The sequence below is a fragment of the Phodopus roborovskii genome, unplaced genomic scaffold (genome assembly GCF_943737965.1).
Source record: "Phodopus roborovskii unplaced genomic scaffold, PHOROB, whole genome shotgun sequence".
Taxonomy (NCBI): domain Eukaryota; kingdom Metazoa; phylum Chordata; class Mammalia; order Rodentia; family Cricetidae; genus Phodopus; species Phodopus roborovskii.
In genome coordinates, this window is record NW_026125059.1 from 16,441,026 (window position 1) to 16,464,057 (window position 23,032).

The 23,032-nt window shown below is 40.8% G+C and overlaps 1 protein-coding gene across 1 annotated transcript in view; it reads left to right on the forward strand.

Annotated features, from left to right (window-relative positions):
• The window catches only part of Ptprt (protein tyrosine phosphatase receptor type T), a 1,080,054-nt gene that overhangs the window by 681,190 nt on the left and 375,832 nt on the right, over window positions 1-23,032 (forward strand). The window contains exon 8 of the mRNA XM_051187222.1: window positions 10,774-11,070. Within this exon, the coding sequence (XP_051043179.1) occupies window positions 10,774-11,070 (297 nt within the window). The remainder of the gene's footprint in view (window positions 1-10,773; window positions 11,071-23,032) is intronic.

A 23,032-nucleotide genomic window follows, 5' to 3' on the forward strand; every position in this document is an offset into this window, starting at 1 on the left:
TAAGATCTGGCTGACAGCAAGCATGTATGGCTCATTGTGAATGGTGCTAGGCTGGTGGTATTGGCTTCTATAAGAAAGCATTCTGAACAAGTTGTGATGAGCAAGCCAGTAAGCAGCACTCCTCTATGCCCTCTGCATCAGCTACTACCTCCATGACCCTCCCTTGTCCTGACTTCTTTCAGTGATGGATTGTGATGTGAAAGTGTGAGCCAAAACCTTTCCTGCCCAAGTGGCTTAGTCATGTCATTCCACCACAGCAACAGAAACCCGGACTAAGACAATGTGTCTGTTTTGTTTTCTCAAATTATGCCAGTGCATAGGTACCTTTGAGATTATATGATCTGACTAATGAATGAAGCTACTGGGTGTTTCTTTGGCTTGGGATGTATGAAACTAATTTACCAAAACACCAAGGGCACCATGAAGTGGGAAAGTTTGAGAAGCTGTGCTTAACTGTGTATAAAGAATGGTCTACAAAACAGAAACAGTGAAAGGAGGAAATTAGACAAAAGACAGCAATGTGGGAAGCAGTGATTGCTAGGAACAGCAGGAAAGGGAAGAGGCTAAGATTGTAAAATTCTAAAAGATGGGAACACAGAGTATTTTTCTGGCTGGTACACCATGAAGTGGTCTCCTCTCTGTCTCTGTCTTTCTCTGTGTGTCTGTCTCTGTCTCTCTAATTGAAAAGTAGATTTTTTTCAAATGAAGCTGGCTCTTTAACTATAGGGAAACTGCAACTTATACTTAAGTATTCTGATGAAAGCTCCCCCAGATAAATAACTTGCACTGGCATGTCCTCACAGGAATTGGAGGTAGCATTTCTTCCTCCTGCTGCTCCTCCCCTTCCCCTCCCCTTGCTCCCTCCAGCTACAGCTATTGGCAAAAGTAGCACTGAGCTCTGTGATTCAGCAGAGATGTGGTTTTTGCAACCTCACTCACAGCACTGTTAAAGTAGGGTACCAAAAGAGTGTTTAGAGTCTGGCATGGTAGTGCACACCTGGAATCCAGCACTTGGGATACTGAGGCAATACAATCAGAAGTTCAAAGTCATCCTCAACTACCTAACAAATTCAAAGTCATCCTGAAATATCTGAGGCTCTCTCCCAGTAAAACAAACAAAAACAAAACAAAATGGTTTTTAGAGCCAAGAAACAATGCTTTAGTAGCTGGTTCATAGCCCTCAGGTTCCAGCTCTGAGGCTCTTACTCCAGTTCATCAGCTGCATCTTGAGTCTGCTGTATCTGAATCTTTACTACATATCCTAGTCTTATAGGGTAAAAGTTGACCAGCTGTAACTAACACCCCACCCCATCCCAGTATGTTCCAACCAATTCAGTCACAGCATGAAGTCATGAACTTGGATTAGGCTTGCTGATATTTAAACTAAGGTCTGGAGTTGAGCAGAAGCTGAGATAGAAGCGAAACTATAGAAGATAAGAGGACTGACAACTTGTAGTCTACACATCACCCCTGCATAACCATCCTCCATAACATGGCTTTGCCTGGCATTTTATCTAGTTTGCCTCTCACCTGGTTTAAAGCAGTTACTACTTTATTATAACATGACACATACTATTTCCCTTAGCATGCAATTTGGTCAGGTCACATGTCTAATTGACACTGTGGTTATCTGAGTCTGCCCTGCTGAGGTTAGTCTCAAAGAAGGCTGGGAACATATAACATTTTTAAAAAGATTATTTCCCCAACACCTCAACTGCCCTGTTGCTATATACATATTTTAAACTAAGTCTCAGAGAGAAGTAAAACTTTTATGCAAGTAGAGAGAAAAGATTACGGATGAGGTTACAGGACCGAAAATCAAAGAAATAAAATTGTCGGCATTTGCGAATCCCAGGGTCCCTGCATGTTTTTCTCTACAGTGCTCATTATCTCATATTGTGGTAAACATTTGTCTGATGTGGCATTCAATCCTCTGGCCTTTGATAGAATGCACTCTCCCTGAGAACAGAGAGGGTATTTGGTCTGGTCTTACATCTAGTATAGTGCTGGGTAAAAGATAAGAACTTATTATACTGTTACAACTATTCTGACTATTACTATTATTTCATGATATATAAGGTAGAAATGGCCAAAGCATGCAGAGTTGCTAGCACATCACTTCATAGGACCACCTGCCTGGTAGGAGGTAGTCATGGCTATTCCACTGCCCTGTCCTTACACACCAGCATCTCAATGGCCATTTGTCTACTTATTATTCTTCCTTGGATATTAAATGCCTTATCCCCTGTACTTGGGCACTAACTTTTTATTCCCCCAACATACCATTTACTTGTTAATTTCTGTCTATCCTGGTCACTTCCTTCAGAATAGTGTTCTTGGCATCCATACTCCATGTTATACTGTTGCTCATTTACTCTCAAATATTTAGGCCTATGTCCACTATCATGTGATGAGTACATTAGAGATAAGTGATGCTTAATCCAGAACCAGGAGCCTGTAAGTCAAGACCAAGAACATTCCATTTAGGAGTACACAACACTTGAATCAAGATGTCTAAGCCTTAAAGAAAACTCTCAATGCCACAGAGGTTTCTGAAACTTATCTTGGTAAGTAACTCCCATTTTGCCAGTTGGTATCAGAAATTTATTGTGTTCAGGAGCCCATTGACTGGCATAATAATTATTATACATTATTAAAGTTAATCAAAATATGTAGGCTAGTCAATATTTTTATTTTATTGGAGTACTGGAGACAGAAGCCAGGATCTTATGTATTCTAGGCAAGCACTCTGAGTTATACTCTCAGCCCCCAAATACATTTTGAAACAGCCTTCATACATACACAGTGAAATCCATGATCTCTGCTTTTCAAACTTAAGTTGAGGCCTGTGCCATAACCCCCAAACAGTCCTGTGACTGAGTGACTTTAAATGCCTCTTGTTTTGACCCTTGTATGAGAGTAGTAGTCTAATGAAACCCACCCACAATCATTGATTGTTACGAGTAGGTTTTTCCTGCCAGCCTGGTCCCAATGCCATGCCAGCCACAAATAACACATAGAGACGCTGTATTAGATATAAATCTGTTGGCCAGTTACTAATTTATTATTGGCTAGCTCTGTCTTCAATATTAACCCATTTCTATTAATCTAAGTATTTCCACGTGGTCTCATCTTACCGGAGAGAGGGGCTGGCGTTCTTCTCTCTCCAGTCTCTCCATACTGACTCCTCCCTACTACTTCCTCTCTCCTCCTAATCTCCTAGTCCCACCTATCTTGCTTTCCTATTGGCTAACAAGTTCTTTATTGATTAACCAATAAGAGAAACATATTTACAGAATGATATCTCCCACCAGTGGATGCCTGATTTAGACAAGGTATTATGGAAACATGGGCATACCCATTATACATGGGTTGTCTGGCCAGCTGCCATTACAAACACAGGTATGAATAGACATAGTAGACCTTCAGGATCTGAAATATTTGCTGTCTGGTCTCTTACACAAAAGGAAAACGTTTTCCTACTTATAATACTATCCCATCTGCCTCAAATGATCCTTTCATACAAAATGGTAAGCAAATTGCATTAAAGGACAGATTTCTGGGCCTTCAGTGAGCCATATGGAACAGAATGACCTATTTTGTGCTTGCTGGCTAATACATGTTCACATAATAAATGTTCATCTGTAAGGTAAAATTGGGCTCAAGACTTGCTCTCATTATAACCTAATAATGCAGTTATGGAGGAATCATTAACCTGAACTCACCTCAAATTTCTTTGGTGGCTTCAGTTTCTATGAAAAAGAATGTCTGGGTTGTATAAGAATCATTTTCAAATTGGCTCAAGTGAGTCCCCAAAGTGAAGCTATGTATTGTTGCTCTGTGTACCCAGGAGACTAGTACTTCCCCTGCAAAAGATACAGTGGGCTTTGTCACTTTCACCTTCACAGCTATCATGACTGTACCTTGCTAGAATAAATTACATTAAGTGTTTTTCTCATTCACCTTTATCCTCAATGTCCAGTCCATGTCAGAGATCTAAAATAATTTCCTAGAAGTACAAACCTACCTATAGCAATATCTGAAGAGCCATCATTGGAACGTTGGTAATGATAAATTTTAGTTGGTTAAAGCATAAATCCAGAAATCACTTACAGTACACATAAGGTCAAGATCTGGCTCATGGTAATGTTTATGATTTCTGTTTGACTTAATATAATATCAGGCCATATCACCTCCCCTTCTGGGTTTGGGAGATGCAACTGTGTCAAGTACACAGTTGAACCTGGGCTTCTTGATTTACTCATAGCCTTTGGAGAAAATCATCATCCAAATAGGAGAATGAGGCACAGACGCAGGTGGGAAAAGGGAATTGCTTTCCAGTTAAGTACTTACAGAGACAATGATCTTCCTACCATACCATGGTGCCTCCACTGCCAATACATGCTGTTTAATTGAGGAACATGATGAAATTGCCAATAAATTACCTTCTCTGGGACATAGACACAAGAGGGTAGTAAACAGTCCACCTCCTCAGCTAACATCTCCAGCTTGTGATGGCTACAGTTGTCAAGGTAGCTGCCATCAGAAGATACCTGTGTTATCGTGGTCAACAAAATCCTAGCCACCAAACATCAGCAATAATAAAAGAAGAGTGGTAGAAGAGTGGGTGATTCTGGAAAGAAGATGGATTTTAACTTTGCTCCTTTTGTCTTTCTCCCCCACCTTCATGTATCATTTCCATGCAGAAATTGCAAATTAATGGTCACATTGAACTATCTGTCAATGTATTGCTGCTTTTGCAGTGTCAAATTATGTTGGCAATAATGCTTCCTGCTGCCTAGGACTCCATTGCAATTTAATTTGAAAGAAACTCAAATTACATCTCCAAATGGATAAAAAATTAATTTTACATACAAGCTAACCACCTCCACATTTTCAGCCCCATGCTCCAAATCATCTCAATTTTTTTTGTTCAGCTTTGAACAGTGCACTTGTCCTGGCCTACTCCACATGCAAAGATGAATACATGGTAAATTCATGAACTGGAATTTTTTCTGCTCCTTTCTTTATTATGATATTCTGCTTTGATTAAGGCCATTAGGAGATTCTGCAGATATTTCCTTTGACTTAAAGGCTGATTCCATGCAGAACAAAATCAGGAGGCAATTCTGACTTAGCCACATTATTAACCTTAAAATTGGAACACAAAGAGACCCTGGGACAACCTGTTGCTTATTGCTCTTTACTTGTATTAGAAGCTTGGCTATGAGGTCAGGCATCATCGGCTTTTAGATTTACATATCTACCTATTATTTGTCTGTCTAATCTATATATTAGTTTGGTATTCAAATTATCATGTGATGAAAACACCTGCAATTCAATTAGAGCTTGACATAAGATTCTAAGTGCATGAAACTGAATTCAAGGCAGTCTCAAAGGCCAAGAACATTATTGGAAAATATTACCAGCAAGTTGTAGTGTTAGAACTGGACTTTGTCTCTATAGACAGCATCCCAAACACAGAGAACAGCACAGGAAAAAAGCTCAGATCCACCTGTCTTAGGCATAATGCTGCTCACTGTGGGCTATGTCCTCCCACATCCATCAAGATAATCTCTTACAGACATGGCAACTACAGTGTGATCTTGGAAGTGCCTCAGTTGAGTTGAGGCTGTGTCTACTTGACAACTGGAGATAACCACGGCTACTCAATTTGACCCTAAGATGCTTCTGTATTGTCTTTTTGTAGGTGCTCAAAGTAACAGACTGAGGCCCTGGGAATGCAGTCCTGTTCCAAATATGTTTCATAGAATATTCACACATTCACACACACACATACACACACACTCACACACACACACACACACACACACACACACACACACACACACCTCTGTACCTATCACATGCAAAATCCCAAACGAGCCTGGAATATAAAGACAAGTGCGGGCCTGTGGCCTGTTTCCATTGCCCTTTGACACAACTCTTTTTCTCCTAAAGGACTTGTGCTATTAATTCCTCAGACATCAAAATCAAGTTCTCTCTGCTCCTCTTCTCAGCCATCCTTGGACCCAACAGTGCTCACAAGAAGGGAAAACCAAGGAAAGTAGGTCTCACAGTCCCTACAAGGAGTTTGGACCTGTAGGGACAGGAAATTCTAGGGTTTCAGTGACATGAAGCATGGTCAGAATGGAGATCAGGGGACAGGTGGGCACAATGCACTGGCTGCTGAGCCCTTGTCCTAGGAAAAAGTCAATATGACAAAAACCAATATGGGCCTCAGAACAAGGCCTATGGCTATACTGCAAAGGTGTTAGGATGAGAGCCACTTTGATTTTCCATGATAGAATAACTTTTAGAGACTCGCACAAACCAGCATCTCTGTGCTCTGTGTGCTGACTTGACTTGTAGGCTGTTACTGAAGAAGGTCACATGGACAGGACCTTATCTGGGAAAGAGACCAGAGGCTGTAGGCTTGGATGTATTTACACGGGGGATATAAATTCAACAAACCAATCTCTACTGCACACACAAGACTTTCTCAGCAATTTTCAACTTGTTTGCACCAACCCAAATGTAAACCCTGTGGAAGGCAATTACTGAAGCACAATCTCATCTTGGCAGGTGAGGCTTGTTGGGAAGTGGGGGTAATCACACTGGAAGCATGAGTGTTTCCATCACACACTCTGAAAACTAGTTGCTCTTATGTAGGATCTCAGGACATCTTCGTTGAAAACAAAGCAAATAAGAAATGCGGGCCTGGAAGATCCTGCTGATGGGCTGGCGTGAGCAGGAGAGCAGTGGTGGAAACAAGTGCTCAGAACTCAGTTTCCTAGAACAAACCACCATCTGGTCATGTCATAGAAAGTCTGCTTGAGAGATCCTAGAGATGCTAGACAAACAGAAAATAGTCGCTGGCAATCTGGGAGACAAATGTATAAACAAGCATTCCTGGGCAGTGTGACAAGTGCTAAGTATGATGGACACTGATTCATGTGTATACAGCTACATTCCATTCACAGAGCCTAGTGGCATATACCATAGAATTGTTTGCTAAAGGCAGACTCTAAAGCACTGCCTAGCCCTGAGCTCCTGCCTTCTAGTTACCACTTCCACTTTCTAGAATGGGAATTACCACAGTCACAAGACATTGCCAGCTGCATGTATCTTACCAGAGGACCATTAGAGCCCCAACTTACAGGATTTGAACTGAGATTTCCCTCATCCTCTTAATATCCGTAGGTTGGAGGAGCCTCCAAAATCATCACTCACAGTTTCTGTAGTGTACGAGTGTGTTCAGAGTTCCATTTTCCTGGTGATACTGTGGAGAGTCCTATTTGGCCAAAGTGTCCGTGCATGTCTTTGCTCTGTCCAGTCTTAGTAAATATTTTTGTGACAGCTGAAGACGATATTGGAGATTGAGGAGTCACATGGGGAGGGGTCATATTTGTGGACCCTCCCAACAGTCATTACTTCCCTACCTCTCCTGATTTATCCACTCGCCAAGACCTTGGTTTTTGTCTCCCTATGGAGGTTTAGTATGGCTGCAAGTAAGGCTCTGGGAATGCAACTCCTATTCTTAAAACACTTCTATACATACGGCTAGCAATGACTGAATTTAGTGTCATATAAACAATTACAAAAAGAAATAAAAACTTTGGAAGGAGTTATGTTGTGTTGCGGGAACATGGGGCAAGTTGGAGGGGGAAATGGGAATAGATATGATATTTTGTTATATATGTGTGTGAAATTCTCAAGAATAAGGACAAAAACTTTTAAAGGCTTCTTAGGGCATTTCTCCAAGAAAGGCAGTTCTGTGTAAGAGGAATCCCCACTGTTAGGGAAAGGCAATTTTCTCTCTTTACAGTTCATTTTATGCTCATTAACAGCCCTCTAGGATTAGTGCAGTAATTTCCACTTTATAGATGAGGAGATGGAGGCAGGAGATGAAGTGCCCTTGGCCAAGGTCACTTAGCTACTGAGTGCCAGAGTCTGGCTTCTAGCCATGTTCCAACTCAATCATGTGTGCTTGGGAGAACCAAGGTTTATGCCTGTATCCCAATATTCCTATACTGGAGGGAAGTTCGTTGCTGGGTGACAAACCCCTTGCACCCTGTGAAAAGAGGGAAGGCCTTGGGATAAGGCTACCTCTACGAAAGGCATGACAGTATTTGTACACATCTTTGCACAGCTGGATTGCAGAAAATAGAGAATGGGGGGTTGAAGATAGGCCTTTGCACAGCTTAACATTAAGTTCCAGCATTCCCTTCTAGTGGCAGGTCCCAGGCTCTCAAGGGCAAAGCAATTGTTGTGTTACAATTTTTGTTCTTTCCTTGCATTCTTCTAGATCTCCCCAAAATTCCCAAGGGTTGTGGCATGCCTTGTGTTTATGCTCCTATTCTGACTCATCTCCAGTGGTGCCACAGTGAGAAAATCAAAGTTGTAGGACATCCTCAGACTATAAATCTCAACATGCCTCTCACTATGTAGCCAGAAGTTAATCATCTCTCAGAGCTTTGGTTTTCTCTAGAGTAGGTCTTCTGGTGCCTCCTCACCAGTTACTGTGAGGTTGATCAAGCCTAGCCTGCATTCCTTCCATGGCTGTGGCATTCTGGTTCACTTTTTACCTCCCTTGCATCCTGGACAGATTCAAATCCAAAGACTCATTTTGCTTCTTGCTAAACTTGTTACACTAACCAAGTATCCCGACCTTTCCAGGTCTTGATTTATTCCTTTGTCAAGTGAATTGGAAGTCCCTCCCACCCCCGATGCATCATGCTTCAGGAAATAGAGCAAGCATTTCCTGGATGCTGTTCATTGGTGGTCTCTTATTTGTACTTTTAGGCCATACTTGACATCTCAAAAATTGTGTTTGACATGGAATATTGTGGTATTTAAGATGCTTAATGAAACTGTGTCCTTAGCCTCAACCAAGTATTAAATATCTATGCCCTCACTTCCTAATGAGGGAGTAGAGGACCCCATGTGGTGGGTTAAGAGGTGGGAGAAGTGTTAGATAGGTATTACTTGGGGATATATACCAGCAGAGTTCTGGAATCTTTATAGATAGAAAAAAATCCTGCTGGACAGAAGCTGGAGGGGATGCTATCCTTTCCCAGGTAGGACATTCCCTTCATCTCTATGCCTGTGTATCTGTAGTCACTGCAACTTGGGCCACCCAGAGATACCCAGCCAAGAAGCAATAGCCATGCCTGGTCACAGCCCAACTGTGTGTGAATCCCACACATTTTACCTTCCATTCCACAGCATAATGGTCTCTGAGCAACTTGTCCAATTTCACTTTTACAAAGTCATTCATTTGCTTTTGGGACTCTGCATCTCTTTTTCACAAAAGGACCCTGGAGCATGGATAACTGGGTTGAAGAGCCAGTGTGACTTCCTCAGTTGAGGAGAGGCCATAGCTACTGATTTAAGCAATATGTACATCTATGGGATGGACCATCCTCTTCTCTGACACACTTGTGAAGTGTGTCCCTTGTCAAAGCTCTTTTAGAAGCTACACTTCTCCCATGAGGTTAAATAGGGAACTCAGTGGGCATCAAGGACCACCACCCACAGGTTTTTCTCATTGGTGCCTTAATGCGAAGACAGCTGAATTCTAACAGCTTCTGGAACTTGAGGACTGAGAGGTGACCATATCCTAGTCTGTGATGATACCCAGCACTGCCATTTACAAGACACTCAGGTGTGTGCAGCATATGAAATATGATTATTATTCTTGTTACCCTTCCTATGTTATAAAAACAAATAAACCCACACCATTACATATCATGTGCTTATTAATTCCAGGTGCAACTCTAATGGCTCAGGATATTTCATCTGGAACTACCCTTTCCTGCTGTGGAGTTAGCTTCTATTATCGCTAATTTACAAATGAAGCAAACAGTAAACTCAAACACATCACACAACTTGAAAATGTCCCATAAGTAGTATGGGGTAATTGCTGATCAAGCCCCTATCTTCACTATTCTTATTTGATTCAATCAGTTTTTGTACAAAAGCATCTCTTTATTTCATACAAGGTATAAATATCAATGCACAGATTAGGGAGTAAGACATGGTCATTGTTATGTATGGGGATCTAGGACACAGATCAGTGAATAAGGGGGTGAGGGACAATATTGGAATACTGTGGACTGGTAGAATGCTGTTCATGGAGGAAATGTAGGAGACAGGAAGAAGAGTGAAGTGTTTCAGGATGCTAGGAAATGATATGTCCTATTATAGGTGAGGCTGGGAAGGTGAATTTAAAGGGCAAGTTCATGCAGCGTTATGGTAAGATGGATTGAATATTGAATGTCTGTCTGCGATATAAACAAAGTTCCAAGTTGTGCATCTGGGTAGGAGGAAAAGGAGGGAACCTCAGCTCTCTGGAGACAGGCCATAGCTGAGTTGAACACAGAAGGAAGGCAGTGTAGAATTCTAGCAGTCATCTATATCAGCACATCTCAAGTCTGTGCACTTGGGAGCACCTGGCAGCTCCCACTGGACCTCTGATGAAGCCCTAATTTTATATTTTTATGGCTGGCACATTTCATTGTGAAAGAAATAGCTGAAAAAACATAGAGAAACCCTGTCTCAAAAAACAAACAAACAAAAAGCAAAAGTTTCACTCTTTGTTTTGTCTTTGATATGCGTGATTAAATTTAATAAAGAAATTTATTTAAAGAAAAAATTCATGTAAATTACGCTGCAGGTGGCAAAAGTCATGGGAGACAGTGGGGGAGATTGGGTAACATCTACCGGCTTCCTGCATCTCCTCAGAACTCTTGTATCTTGTGTATTTTCCAGATCCTGTGCATGGCCCTCAGAATGTGGAGATTGTGGACATTCGGGCCAGGCAGCTGACCCTGCAGTGGGAACCCTTTGGCTACGCGGTGACCCGCTGTCACAGCTACAACCTCACAGTGCAGTACCAGTATGTGTTCAACCAGCAGCAGTATGAGGCTGAGGAGGTGATCCAGACCTCTTCCCACTATACCCTGCGAGGTCTACGGCCCTTCATGACCATCAGACTACGGCTGCTGCTGTCCAACCCTGAGGGCCGGATGGAGAGTGAGGAGTTGGTGGTACAGACTGAGGAGGATGGTGAGTGAGGGAGGCCAGTTTATGGGATGGAGAAGGTGAAGTATATTCAGGGGTCATGCTGGTAAGTAGTGAGGAGTGTGTGTGTGTGTGTGTGTGTGTGTATGCTCGTGCGTGCATGTACATGTGTGTGAATTCATAGGAAGGCTAGCGTTTAGTGTTGCAAGTGTCTTCTCTATTTTTTTTTCCACTTGACTTTTGAGATGTGGTCTCTCTTTGGAATTTGGGGCTCACTGATTTGGGTAAACCGGCTAGTCATCAAGCTCAAAGATCTTTCTTCCTCCTTATTCACCTTATTCACAGCACTGGGAATACAGGCATGCTCTGACATACACAGTTTTTACTTGGCTGCTGGGAATCTGAACTCAGGTCCTCAGTCTTACACAGGAAGCAGTTTACTAATTGATCCAACTCCTTCACCTTGTCCTCCAGTTTCAATATTCCCACTATTTTCAAGGTCTCCACAGAAGGGCCTTGCAGACTATGCATAGTATAGTTCGGGAGTGGTTATATTGCCATGATCAGTGACAACTGTGCCATAACTATGTGCTCACGGTGATTCATGCCTCCCCTACTCTCCCCTCATGTTCTGTCACTATTTCTACCTAAGACTTAACTCTTCAGATACCTCCTGGAAAGGGTATTTCCCTTATTGTTTAAACATGTTGAGATTGAAAATCAAACAGCTTGACTGTGCACAAATTAAAAGAAAAAGTACATAGAATAGCTTAAGGCTTAGCATGCACACTGAATGAACTCAAGTCTGACTATCCACCTGGATGTGCTGAAGGCATCTCAAATACCAAGTATTGCAAAATGAACTAATGTTCTCCTCTAGGCTGACTTATCGTTTCATGTTCCTCCTTTCATTGAGCTACACCTGTCTGGAGCCAAAGAGTCTAGAAAATCAACCTAGGTATTTCTCCCCTTACCACACCTCCTGTCACCCCATCCCACCTTCCCCCACCTCCCCTACCCTGCTCCATCCCATCTTGTTCCTTCCTCCCCAACCCCATTTCTCCTCCTCCCCACTTCATCATCCCACCCCAATCTCATGCCCCTCCCTATAAGGCTCTACAGAGCCTGCTTCTTGCACTACTTCTTTGAATATGTCTCCTATCTTGAAGATACTGGACTATGGAACCCTTTTTATAGAATATATAACTACCTTCCTTTCTGTCCTTGCCAATGCTATCCCTTCTGTTTAGACTGATTCTTCTATTGCTATTCCAAGACTTTACTTAAATTTTACTTTTCCTATCAGTTTTCTTTGCCTCATATTTCTTGGTTGTTTTGTCCCAGGATTGCAGTACAATCTGCATGTAACTGCACATAATAGCTGTCTTATGTAGACCAGAATTTATGATTTCTGAGACATGCCTAAGAAAAACTTCACTGTGTGTCTTGTTTTTGTTTGTTTTATATTTTTTTCTTTTTCTTGGCCTGGTTAATTTCTGACCCTATTAAATTCTCTAGAATCTGACTCAATGTAGATTTCATGACTAAGGGAAGTTTGGGTAGGGATGAAAAATGTGCCAGGAAAGTAAAAGAAGCTATGTTTCAACTTCTGGGCAGGTCCAAGGACAGCTCTCCAGGGTGAGTTATGTGTCACAGATGTTACAAGCCAGGGGAAGGAGCTACAGCTTGCCCTAGATCGGGATCCAGTTTTAAAACATGCAAAGCCCCCAACCCCATCTCCAACAGGGAGAATAACAATCTTTAAGAAGGTAGACTCTCCAGGCCAGTATGCCTGGGGACCCTCTTTAATCTCTTAGTGCGTTGGTTTTCTCACTTATAAAACAGACTTGATATTAATGCTACCTTGTAGTTTATTGTGAATACTAAAGAATATGGTAGTCAGGGAACATGGGAGGGAGAGAGAGAGAGGGAGGGAGGGAGGCAGGAAGAGAAGGAGGGAGGGAGAACTGAGATCGATATGTAAAATAAGAAAAAATAATAAAATAAAAAAGAGGATGGTATCAATAAGCTTTCAATAAGCATAACTAGATTTTCAGTAAGTCACATAAAAAGATTCCTGACCAGAAGGCCTCTAGCACAGAGAAAACAGCCAACCACATGCAATGGGACACATCTCCACACTCTTAACAACCATTGCACTGGTTGTGGAAAGTAAAACGATCCTCAAGGATTGGCAGTATACCTGGGCCCTGATTGGAGAAGCAGTGTAGTGGGCAGAGAGTGATCAGTGATTACTATTCCCAGGCTATCATATAGTGCTGGCCTTTGTTGACAAATCATGATACAGCCAAGGAGCAGCTCAGAGGGAAACCCTTCTGAGGCGTTACCTTGGACTCTTGGAACTGCACTATGAGAATGACCTCCATCTGCAGCAGCAAGCCCCAAGACCTAGCTTTAAGCTGTGCCTTGCCCTCTATATTTCTCATTTTTATCATCCAGAGAAAAATAAATAAACCGCAAAGCCTTTATCAAAACAAAGTAGGAACAGCAGTGCTTTGAAATTAAAGTTTTAGTAAACATCATTAATGAAACATCAATTCACGCTTCAGGAGATGTGTGGACATTATCATATTAAAGACACCAGCATATAAGACACCCTTCCTTGGTCTGTAGCTCCTCCAAGGCCATAGCTCAGAAATTTCTGTCAGGTCTCAGAGGAGTGTGGAGACTCTTTGGCAGTTTGTATTTGTTTTTGTTTATTGAAGCATTGTCTCAATATGTTGCTCAGGCTACTCTTACACTCTTGGCTTAAGCCGTCCTCCAGCCATAGCCTGTTGAGTAGCTAGGACTAAAGCATGTGCGAAGACTGCTATGAACAATCCCTGTAGGTCAGGGTCAGGTCCTCTTCTCCTTAGCGGGAGAAAACATTGCCTCCTTTTCTTGGAAATTCAATTCAAAGTGAGAGTACACTGAGGTTGGAGCTTGGCAGGGATGATTGCCTGCAGCTCCCCTCCAGGAGCCAGAGAGCAGCCTCCCAGATTGGGCTCACTGACTTTGTGTTGCCCTCACCTGCCTTCAAAACATGGATATTTTTGGAGGGGGTTCAGGAGTCATTTTCCATAGAATAATTGGAAGAAAGCAGCTCCTGGTCCCAGAGACAATGAATTTTATCAGGAAACTAGATGTTGATTTAAAAAAAAAAAAGAATTTGAGTATACTTTTACTTTGCCATATTCTAAGGAAGTCTTAGCAAGTGAAAACCACATAACATGAAATTGGGGAAATGGTGAGGAAGGCTGGAGATGTAGTTGAGAGGAGTTAGTGGGAGAGACAGCAGTGAATATGATCAAAATATAATGTATGGATGTATAAAATTTTGAAAGAATTAATTATATTATATATATTATATAATTAATTATAAAAGAAATCATGGCTTTTAACAATTAGCTCTTCAGCATGCATAGCTTAAAAGTAAAGATATATATATATATATATATTATACAGATATATATATATATATATATATATATATATGTATCCACAATATCATACAGCATCTAAGAAAAGTCAACATTACCTTAAAACGACTCAACATGGGCCATCAAGAAGGCTTAGTACAGTGGTTCTCAATCTGTGGACCACTTGGGAGCCACACATCAGATATCCTGCTTAACAGGCATTTACATCATAATTCATAAAAGTAGCAAAGTTACAGCAACGAAATGATTTTGTGGTTGGAGGTGTCACCACAGTGTAAGGAAGGGTCATAACATCAGGAAGGTTGAGAGCCACTGGATTGGTGGATAAAAACAAACCCAAGTTTGATCCCTGAGATCCACAAAGTATGAGCAGAGAACTTGCTCTGGATAGTTGTTCTCTGACCTCTACATTCATGCTGTAGTGCATGAACATGCACAAATACACAAATGCACACCCCCACACAAATGTGTACATGTGATTTATCTATGTATACTTATATACAAAATAAGTAAATAATGCAATTAAAATAGCCCAACATACAGTTCATTTCAAGTTTCTGCAAATGTTTAACTCTGTATGATAAAACCAGATGCAAGATAATTGCCATTAAAACATTAAAAGGTAGTGGGGTGTATTTCTCTTAACCTCTGAGCCATCTCTCCACTCCAGAAAGGCACACATGCATTTTTGGGGGAGGGGCTTGAGACAGGCTTTCTCTGTGTAGCTTTGGAGCCTGTCCTGGAACTCACTTTGTAGACCAGGCTGGCCTCAAGCTCACAGAGATCTGTCTGCCTTCCGAGTGCTGGGATGCACTGCCACTCACTGCCCGGCATATTTCTCACTGTATTTTTCCAAGGGTCATGTAAAGTCTGGGAGCCCCTCTGTGGTGATGCTACATATAGTTTATTACAATGGAAAACACCACATTATAAATATACATAAGACATATAAGTGTATACACAAGCTAGAAACACATTAAATATGTCTTCCTCTTTAAAAGTTCCTCTTTTGTGACAACGAGATGGTATAAATGTCCTGTTATCACCCCAAATCTTTATTCAATGATTTTAACATTTCTTCATAATCCTTACCTAAATCAGTTGGTTCCATTGATAACTTTAAATTTTGCCATGTTATTTCCACTTACTGAAATGCCTATTTCCTTGCAGAAGAGCTTTTCTCTCGTCTTCCTCCCTGTGCCTAGGATTCTTACTAAGTCATGAAGCAAGGGTGACTCAGCATACTAAGCTCCATGACCATCCTTATTTTTGGGGTAGTCAAATTGTCTTGACCATATATAGAAAGAACCCTTTGTGCTGGTCCTTGGATCCTTATGATATGCCCTTGTTAATCATCCTCTTTTCTGGCATGATACAATGTTCCAGACTGTCTGTAATGTTCATGCTCCAGACACAAAGGCCATCAATCACCTAAAGAGTTGTGCTTGCATCTACAGGCAGGAGTCTCGGGGTTCTAAGATGGGTCTTATGTATGTTCAATGGAGCAGCAATGCCACTAGCTGCTCCACTAAGAAAGAGCTGGGGAATATATTTCATCAGTTTCTAATCATGAGCCCATCCTGACTGAAACCTAACACCTCCCAATACTTCTTCACATCTCACCCATGTATTCCTACAGGGAAGAACCCAATTCTCTACATCCACCTGTCTACTCATTTGCACTATCGAAAATTGTACCAACCCACCAGTAATCAGTGAACCTACTAAGAGAACATTTTAACTTCCCTGCACTAATCTCTGCCCTGCCTAGAGTGTACAGTCAAAATACTGTGTTCAAACATTCCAAGTTTCTATCTATATGATATTAGTATCAATTTGATAGCCAATTAAGGTTCTTTTTTAACTAATTAATTAATTTTATATAACCAAGTCCATTTAAATGAAAACAAACATTTATAGACAATATTTGGGAATTTGGATGTCGTTCTTTCCAAACTACTTCCTGCTGGTAAGGGGCGCTGTCATGGGGGATTCTAAAAAAGATGCAGAAATCTTGGCTGTAGGATCTAAGGCTGCTTTGTCCAGCTGTTTTGAATGTAGGATCACCTGGTACTCTGTTTCAGGCGGTCTTAAGGTTCTTTTAATTTTAAGGTTTTTCTTCTTCTATGTTTTGAAAAGTAAATGTTACTGCTTCCCACATGCAAGCCAGTTGCTTCTTTAAAAATTTAAACCTGTATGTTACCAAAGATTTATTCTGAGGAATAACTGCCACAATTTTTATCATGGTGCTTATGGCTATGTAGATAGATGTACCCAAGTGTCCAGTGCTAGTCGTTTCAGTTATTTTCTATGACCTACTTTTTTTTTTCATCTAGGTCATCTCGTGCCCCTCCATTTCAAGTATCATATATGCTGGTTGATTAGTTGTTTTTTATAAAGAGGCACAGTGTAGTCATACAGCAGCAAATAGCCTTGTTGTGTATGTTGTTAGGTGTTTGTGGAATGTATTTTCAGGTAAATTCTTCATGGTAGAATTGCTGAAGTCAAAGGGTAAATGCACAATCAATTAAGTTCTCCTTCAGAGAAGGCCTTTCATTTTTCATTTTCACAGGCAATGTGTACTGATTTAATCTTCATACCAAATATGAAAGAACAAGCAGTATTTTCCCTATTGTATAATAAGGGAATGTAATTTTAACAATACATAAAAATGTAATTGATTATAATAAGTAACAATATAAAATATATTAACATAATTGATATTTGATATGTTTAACCACATCTAATAGGTATATTATCCCAATGTGGCAAAACAGGCTTAAACTCAAATGCTTTCTTGTAAGGAAAAGTACCAAGGCTCCATGCCTTAATATTGTGTGCAGCTCTTTTGAGCCTACTCACCTGGTTTCTCAGATTATAGTAAGCTGGAATGAGGATTTACATTGCCTGGGTTAGGTACACCTACACTAACAAGAGGGGGCTTATAAGACCTGCTAAGAGGGAAAGTGTAATAGGAAATAGCAACAAGATGGATGCAATGTAGTGCGCAGTCAGACAGTAAGGATAAAAACTATGTACCTTAGGAGGTCCTTACAGTCTCATTTCACTTCAGTCTGTTGCTCTGTAATGACTGTAAGGATGACCTTGCAGTATTGTGAGTGATGGTGAGAAATGCACTTGTGTTTTTCATATGCCCACCGTGAGTTAGGCTTTGTACTCTTGTTCTTGTAGTCTACTGCCAAACACCACGATGTAGGTGCTGTTGCCATTGTTGTGCAGGTGAGGAATTCATACATTTCCAAGTCTTATCTGTGTGGCCTCCCCTGACCATGTGTTATGAAAGCCTAGAGCTCGCTGAAGCCCCTCTAACACTCTTTCTGACTTTCTCTATCTCTTTATCATAGTTTACCTTTGTTCTTTAGCTTCTTAACTGTTCCTCTAAAGGAATGGAAGATTGGTGAAAACAGACTTCATTTTGTTTTGGTGGCTGGGTACCCCTGATGGATGCTTCCCAGTAAGAAGAAGAATATTAGTCTATAATATGTCCTCTTAAACCAATGACTGAATGGATGAGTTAATGAATGAGTATCTGACATCAGGGTCCATGCCCCTTTCATGATAACATGCTGTTCATGAATGGGCATCATCTCTTAAGTTAGGGGCTTGCATGAGTCCTTTATGTGCAATCAAAGCTCACTTGTCCTGGCTTGCTAAAGCTGACTGTTGGCAGCTCTTCTTTCCTCCAAGTTCAGTAGCACATTCAATGCTTGAAATCAACCATGGCTGGAAAATTCACACCATGGAGACTAGAAAAGAAGTCATTGTTTCCTTCCTAGAGAACTTATGTTATATATTTAGTAGCAAACCACTATTTTCCTCAACTAAAGATCGTAATTGATGTCTCGAGCTATGAAGCCATGTGGAAGAAATAATTTTCCCCCGATGAAACTATAAAACATGAGCATATTGAAACATTTCTTCAACTTTTCTCAATAACACTCCCTTATATACACACTGATGTTTGCTGAAGTCTTCACTAACCAGCGTGATTTTGAAGTTAGTTCTGGGCCTCTTTATGAGGAATGGCCAATAAGTCAAGTAGCCAGAGAGATCCCTGAAATGGAGGGATGAAAACCAGTCCAAGGCTCTGAGATTTCTCATGTACAACTTTTATGCTTTCTATTACTGTTCCCCAAGTTCTCAATGTTGAACCCATTTTACATACATGCAAATGGAGATGATAAAAAAAGAGAGAGGAGAAGTCACAAGGCAGACAAAATAGAAAGGGGACAGAAAATGAGGGGAAATAGACAAGGGATAGATAAACTTCCTTTGACAACAATTTGTTCTCTTTCCTATTGAAATAAAAATCCCCCTTAAATTACCACCTGACTTTAAAGCATAAGAAAACATCTGGTTTAATTACAGTGAATTTACATGAACCTACTGACAAGAAGCACAGTTAAAATTAGCAATTTTAGTACGCTATTTTTTTAAGAGAATGAAATTATAAAGTAATTAACCTTTGTTGTAGAACTCTGTCAAGAGGATGGAAAGTTCCATGCTGTGACAGAAGAAGAAATGAAATTGTGGACAAGGAAAATGTGGGTTCATTAAAGAATTATACAGAATTAAAAAAAAAGAATGGAATGGAAGCACAGGATTAGAAGATATGACAAAAGAAATCTTTCAACACAGTGGAGTCTTTTCAGAGAGAAAAAAGAGAGAGAGAGAGAGAGACAGTTTCATCAAATGAAAGTCGCCTACTACATTAAAAAGGACATCCTGACCTACAGAAGCAGTAATGGGGTGGGAGGGAAGAGCTCTGGCCTGGGGCTGAGACATCTTGACCATGGCTGTGACACCTGGCAGATGTAATCACCTCTCTGCCTCCAAAGTACAAACCCACAAGGTGATGGGATAAAGGAACATATGCTCAGAAGGAGAAGGATATGGACTGGATCCAGCTCTCATTCTCATTTGTTAGGACACCATGCTTAAGTTATACAAATCCTAAGTATATGACCTACCCCCACATGTAAGGTGGGGCCAAGAGTACCAGTAAGCTTCGAAAATATGTGGTACTGAGAAGGCAACAGTCAATGAAGAGATGCATACCTAATCAAGGAGAATAAAAACAAACAAACAAGCTGAGTGCTTATCCCTAAACAGGACATCTTCATTACCATCACTACCCCACTCATACCTTCCATCTTCATCAAGGCTCAGGGAACATCAATGAAGGGTCAGAAAGGATGTAAGAACCAAAGAATGGAAGGACAGATGTGGCATGCTGTCTTGTGGTCCGGACATGGCTACCACACTCACTAACTCACAGTGCCTGTGGTTATCTGAACAAGATCAAGTCAGCTAATATTCTGACATTAATGGTGGAAGTTGTACTCCCCAGGCCACACCTTTTACTAGAGTGCTATTATCCGTCTATAGCTGATGCAGGAAGGATGGCCATTCTCCTGGGAAGGTGTAGCAACTGTTAGTTTTCCAGTGTCTCTACATCCATATGGTAACAAGAAGGAGGAGAAGAGGAACAAGAGGAAGGAAAGAAGGACTCAGAAGCAATAGCAGCCTACATGGAGCTGTAAGGAGCATGTGTTAGGGATTTTGGCAGGAGCTGGATGGGGAAAGTGAGAGGCTGATCTTATTTCATTGTATACATATACAAAATTCTTAAGAATAAAGAGAATATATGTTACAAATATACACTGCACAGATGTCTGCACATAAAGCCATCAGCTGTGGTGAGTGGTGCAGAGCCAGCATCAGGCAGAGAATATAATTCTTCATTGGAAAAAAACCAGGCCAAGGGTTTATGCATAATTTCTGCTTACTGTGGCAAGGGATGACTTTGAAACAGCTTCTTCCAATTTTTATTTAATCCAGATTACAAACATCTCAACTTGACCATGACCTTTCCTTTTTCACTTTTTCAAGTTCTGTAGATATAAACTTCATCCACACTGCAAAGGACCTTTCTCCTCTTTGCCTTACTTCCTCTTCCCTCCCAGTCATTCCCAGTCCCCATCTTGCATCCTTTCTCAACATCTTAGCCTGGCCCTCAATTCCATGCACATGAAACACAGTTTGGCAGAATTCTTCATCTATCCCAGGTCCCTCTTTTTAGTTGACCACATACCACCTTTCCAGTTACTCCAGCAGAAATCAGGCACACTGCTGGAGTGTGTCCTGGAAACTGTCCAGAAGCAGCATTCTGTCCCTGGCTAATTCTTTCTTTCTACTGTCTTCAGATAATTATCCCCATCTTCAAACCTCTGTCACCTCCATACTGCTGTCATACGTAGTTGATAACCTTGTCTACAATACTAAGGAGACTGAATACATTTGATAATTCTTGACCCATGTAATGCCCTCATAGTCAATCTTTCCTTCAGTTTCTAGGGATAAAACATTTGTTTTCATAGTGAAAACCAATTTCTCTACTTAATGTGCCAAATCCTACTTTCCTTTGCCAAAGGAAGGTCATTACTCTAGTGCTAGTCTACTGTCTAGCCTAAAGCAAAATCTTCCTCTGTAACTGATTATTACACTTTACACAGAAGCTTTATTTTCATCATCTTTTAAAAGACAAAAGCAAGACTGCCCAGCCTTCCCTTCTCTTCCATCCACTGTTTGCCAATGCCCATTTTCCCCTTCTGAGTTTCATGAACACACCAAACCAAAGTAGCTCAATCCAGTTAATTTCTCCAATGATCTTCTGCAATCATCTTCTCCAGTGTTCTTCTGCAATCACCTGTTAACTTATTTTTTTCTGTTATTGTGATAAGACACCATGACAAAAGCAACTTAAGAACCAAGTGGTTTACTTTGGTTCCCGTTTGTAGATAACAATCCATCATGGCAGAGAAGTCACAGCAGCAGGAACTTGAGGCATCTGGTTACATTTCATCCATAATCAAGATGAGAATACAGGGAATGAATCTGCTCTATGCATTTTCTCGTTTTTATATAGTCCAAGATCTTGGCCAAGGAATAATTCCACCCATAGTAGGCAAGTCTTTCTATGGCAATTAACCTAATCAAGATAATTGTCTATGGGCACATCCACAGGCCCATCTTCTAGGTTGTTCTTGATCTTATCTAGCTGTCAATTGGGATTAATCATCACTCCTGTGATATTAATGAATCCAACCATCATTATTCCAAGTCAGATCTTACTTAGTAAGCCATCACTATTGGGAATGGTTGGCTGTCACATCCTCCTTAAAACTCCCTTTTCGATTTAGTTTCTAGGTTATCACACTTTCCTAATCATTCCTTTCCCAACAGGAACTCCCTTTCTCTCCTGTATTTCTTTTAAACATCTCAGCTTTATTGACTTATATTTTTGCAACTCTTTCCAGTCATTTATGAACCAAAGTCTGGCTAGTCATGGGAAACAGGCTTTGTAGACCACATAGATCTATTTGGCAGTTATTTCATTCTGCTGTTGCAGCAAGAAAGTATCCAGCAACAATATATACATGATTGGGTATGACAATTTTCCAATAAAATTTTATTTGCAAAAGCAAACAGCTGGTTGGATTTCTATCAAGGACCACAGATTGCTGACTGTAGATCCATTTATTTATCTAATTATTTCTGATCCCTTGGCTTTAAAATCCACACACAAGCTAATAATTTTTCTAATTGACATTTCCAAGCCCAGCCTCTCTCTAGCCCCCTAGAGTGGTTTATTCACCCACCTGTTCAACCTCCTCACTGGATTGTTCTAGTCCTTTGGAATGAAATATCCCAAATAAGAGGAAGTGGTCATCACTCCACCAACATCAACCTCCTTCTCCCCACTGTCTTCTCTAGCTTAATTAGTAGCACTATGTTTTATTACTGGCTCATTACTTTTGTCAGAATGAGATCCTGGGATGCACAGCTCTAGGGAACCACTTCATGATATGCTGTCTGTAATTGGTGATCCCAGCTTTGTGCCAAGCAACAGTTTAGCTTGCTGTCTACATATGACTCAGCAGCATAATCCCTGAGCTCTACATTCAATACAGAAACACAGATACATTGTACAAATCATTCCATTGCTTGTTTACAACCTCTACTGCTGGCTCCATAGTTTTGGCTGCTATGTGGATTATGTGAGCAGTTATTTAGTCTTGCAGCTTCAGCCCTGGGCTTTGCATGTTCTTCTCTACAATGCAGCCAGACTGATTTTTTTTTAACTATGAAGAAAATCATTTTAGCCTTCTGCTCTAAATCCTTCTGATCTTCATCATGCTATTGAGATAAGCACTTCCATGGCATATAATGTCCCATTTCTGTTTGTTTGGACTTCATCTCCTACTTCTGACTCATTTCATGAATCCAATCATTGACTTGAATTTTACTAAACATGCCCCTGCCTCAGAGCCTTTGCACTTATCACCCCCTAGGACTAGAATGGCCTTCTACCAACTAAACAGAGCTTTCTCTTTGACCCATCAGGTCTTCATTCTTGTTTAGAGTTTAAGAGCTCTTCACAGGCAGTTTCATTTAAATGTGGAAGCCTCTTATATGACACTTTGTCTCTCTTAGCTGCTTCATATATCCCTTTAGCATTTATCAACTGAAACATTGCATTTATA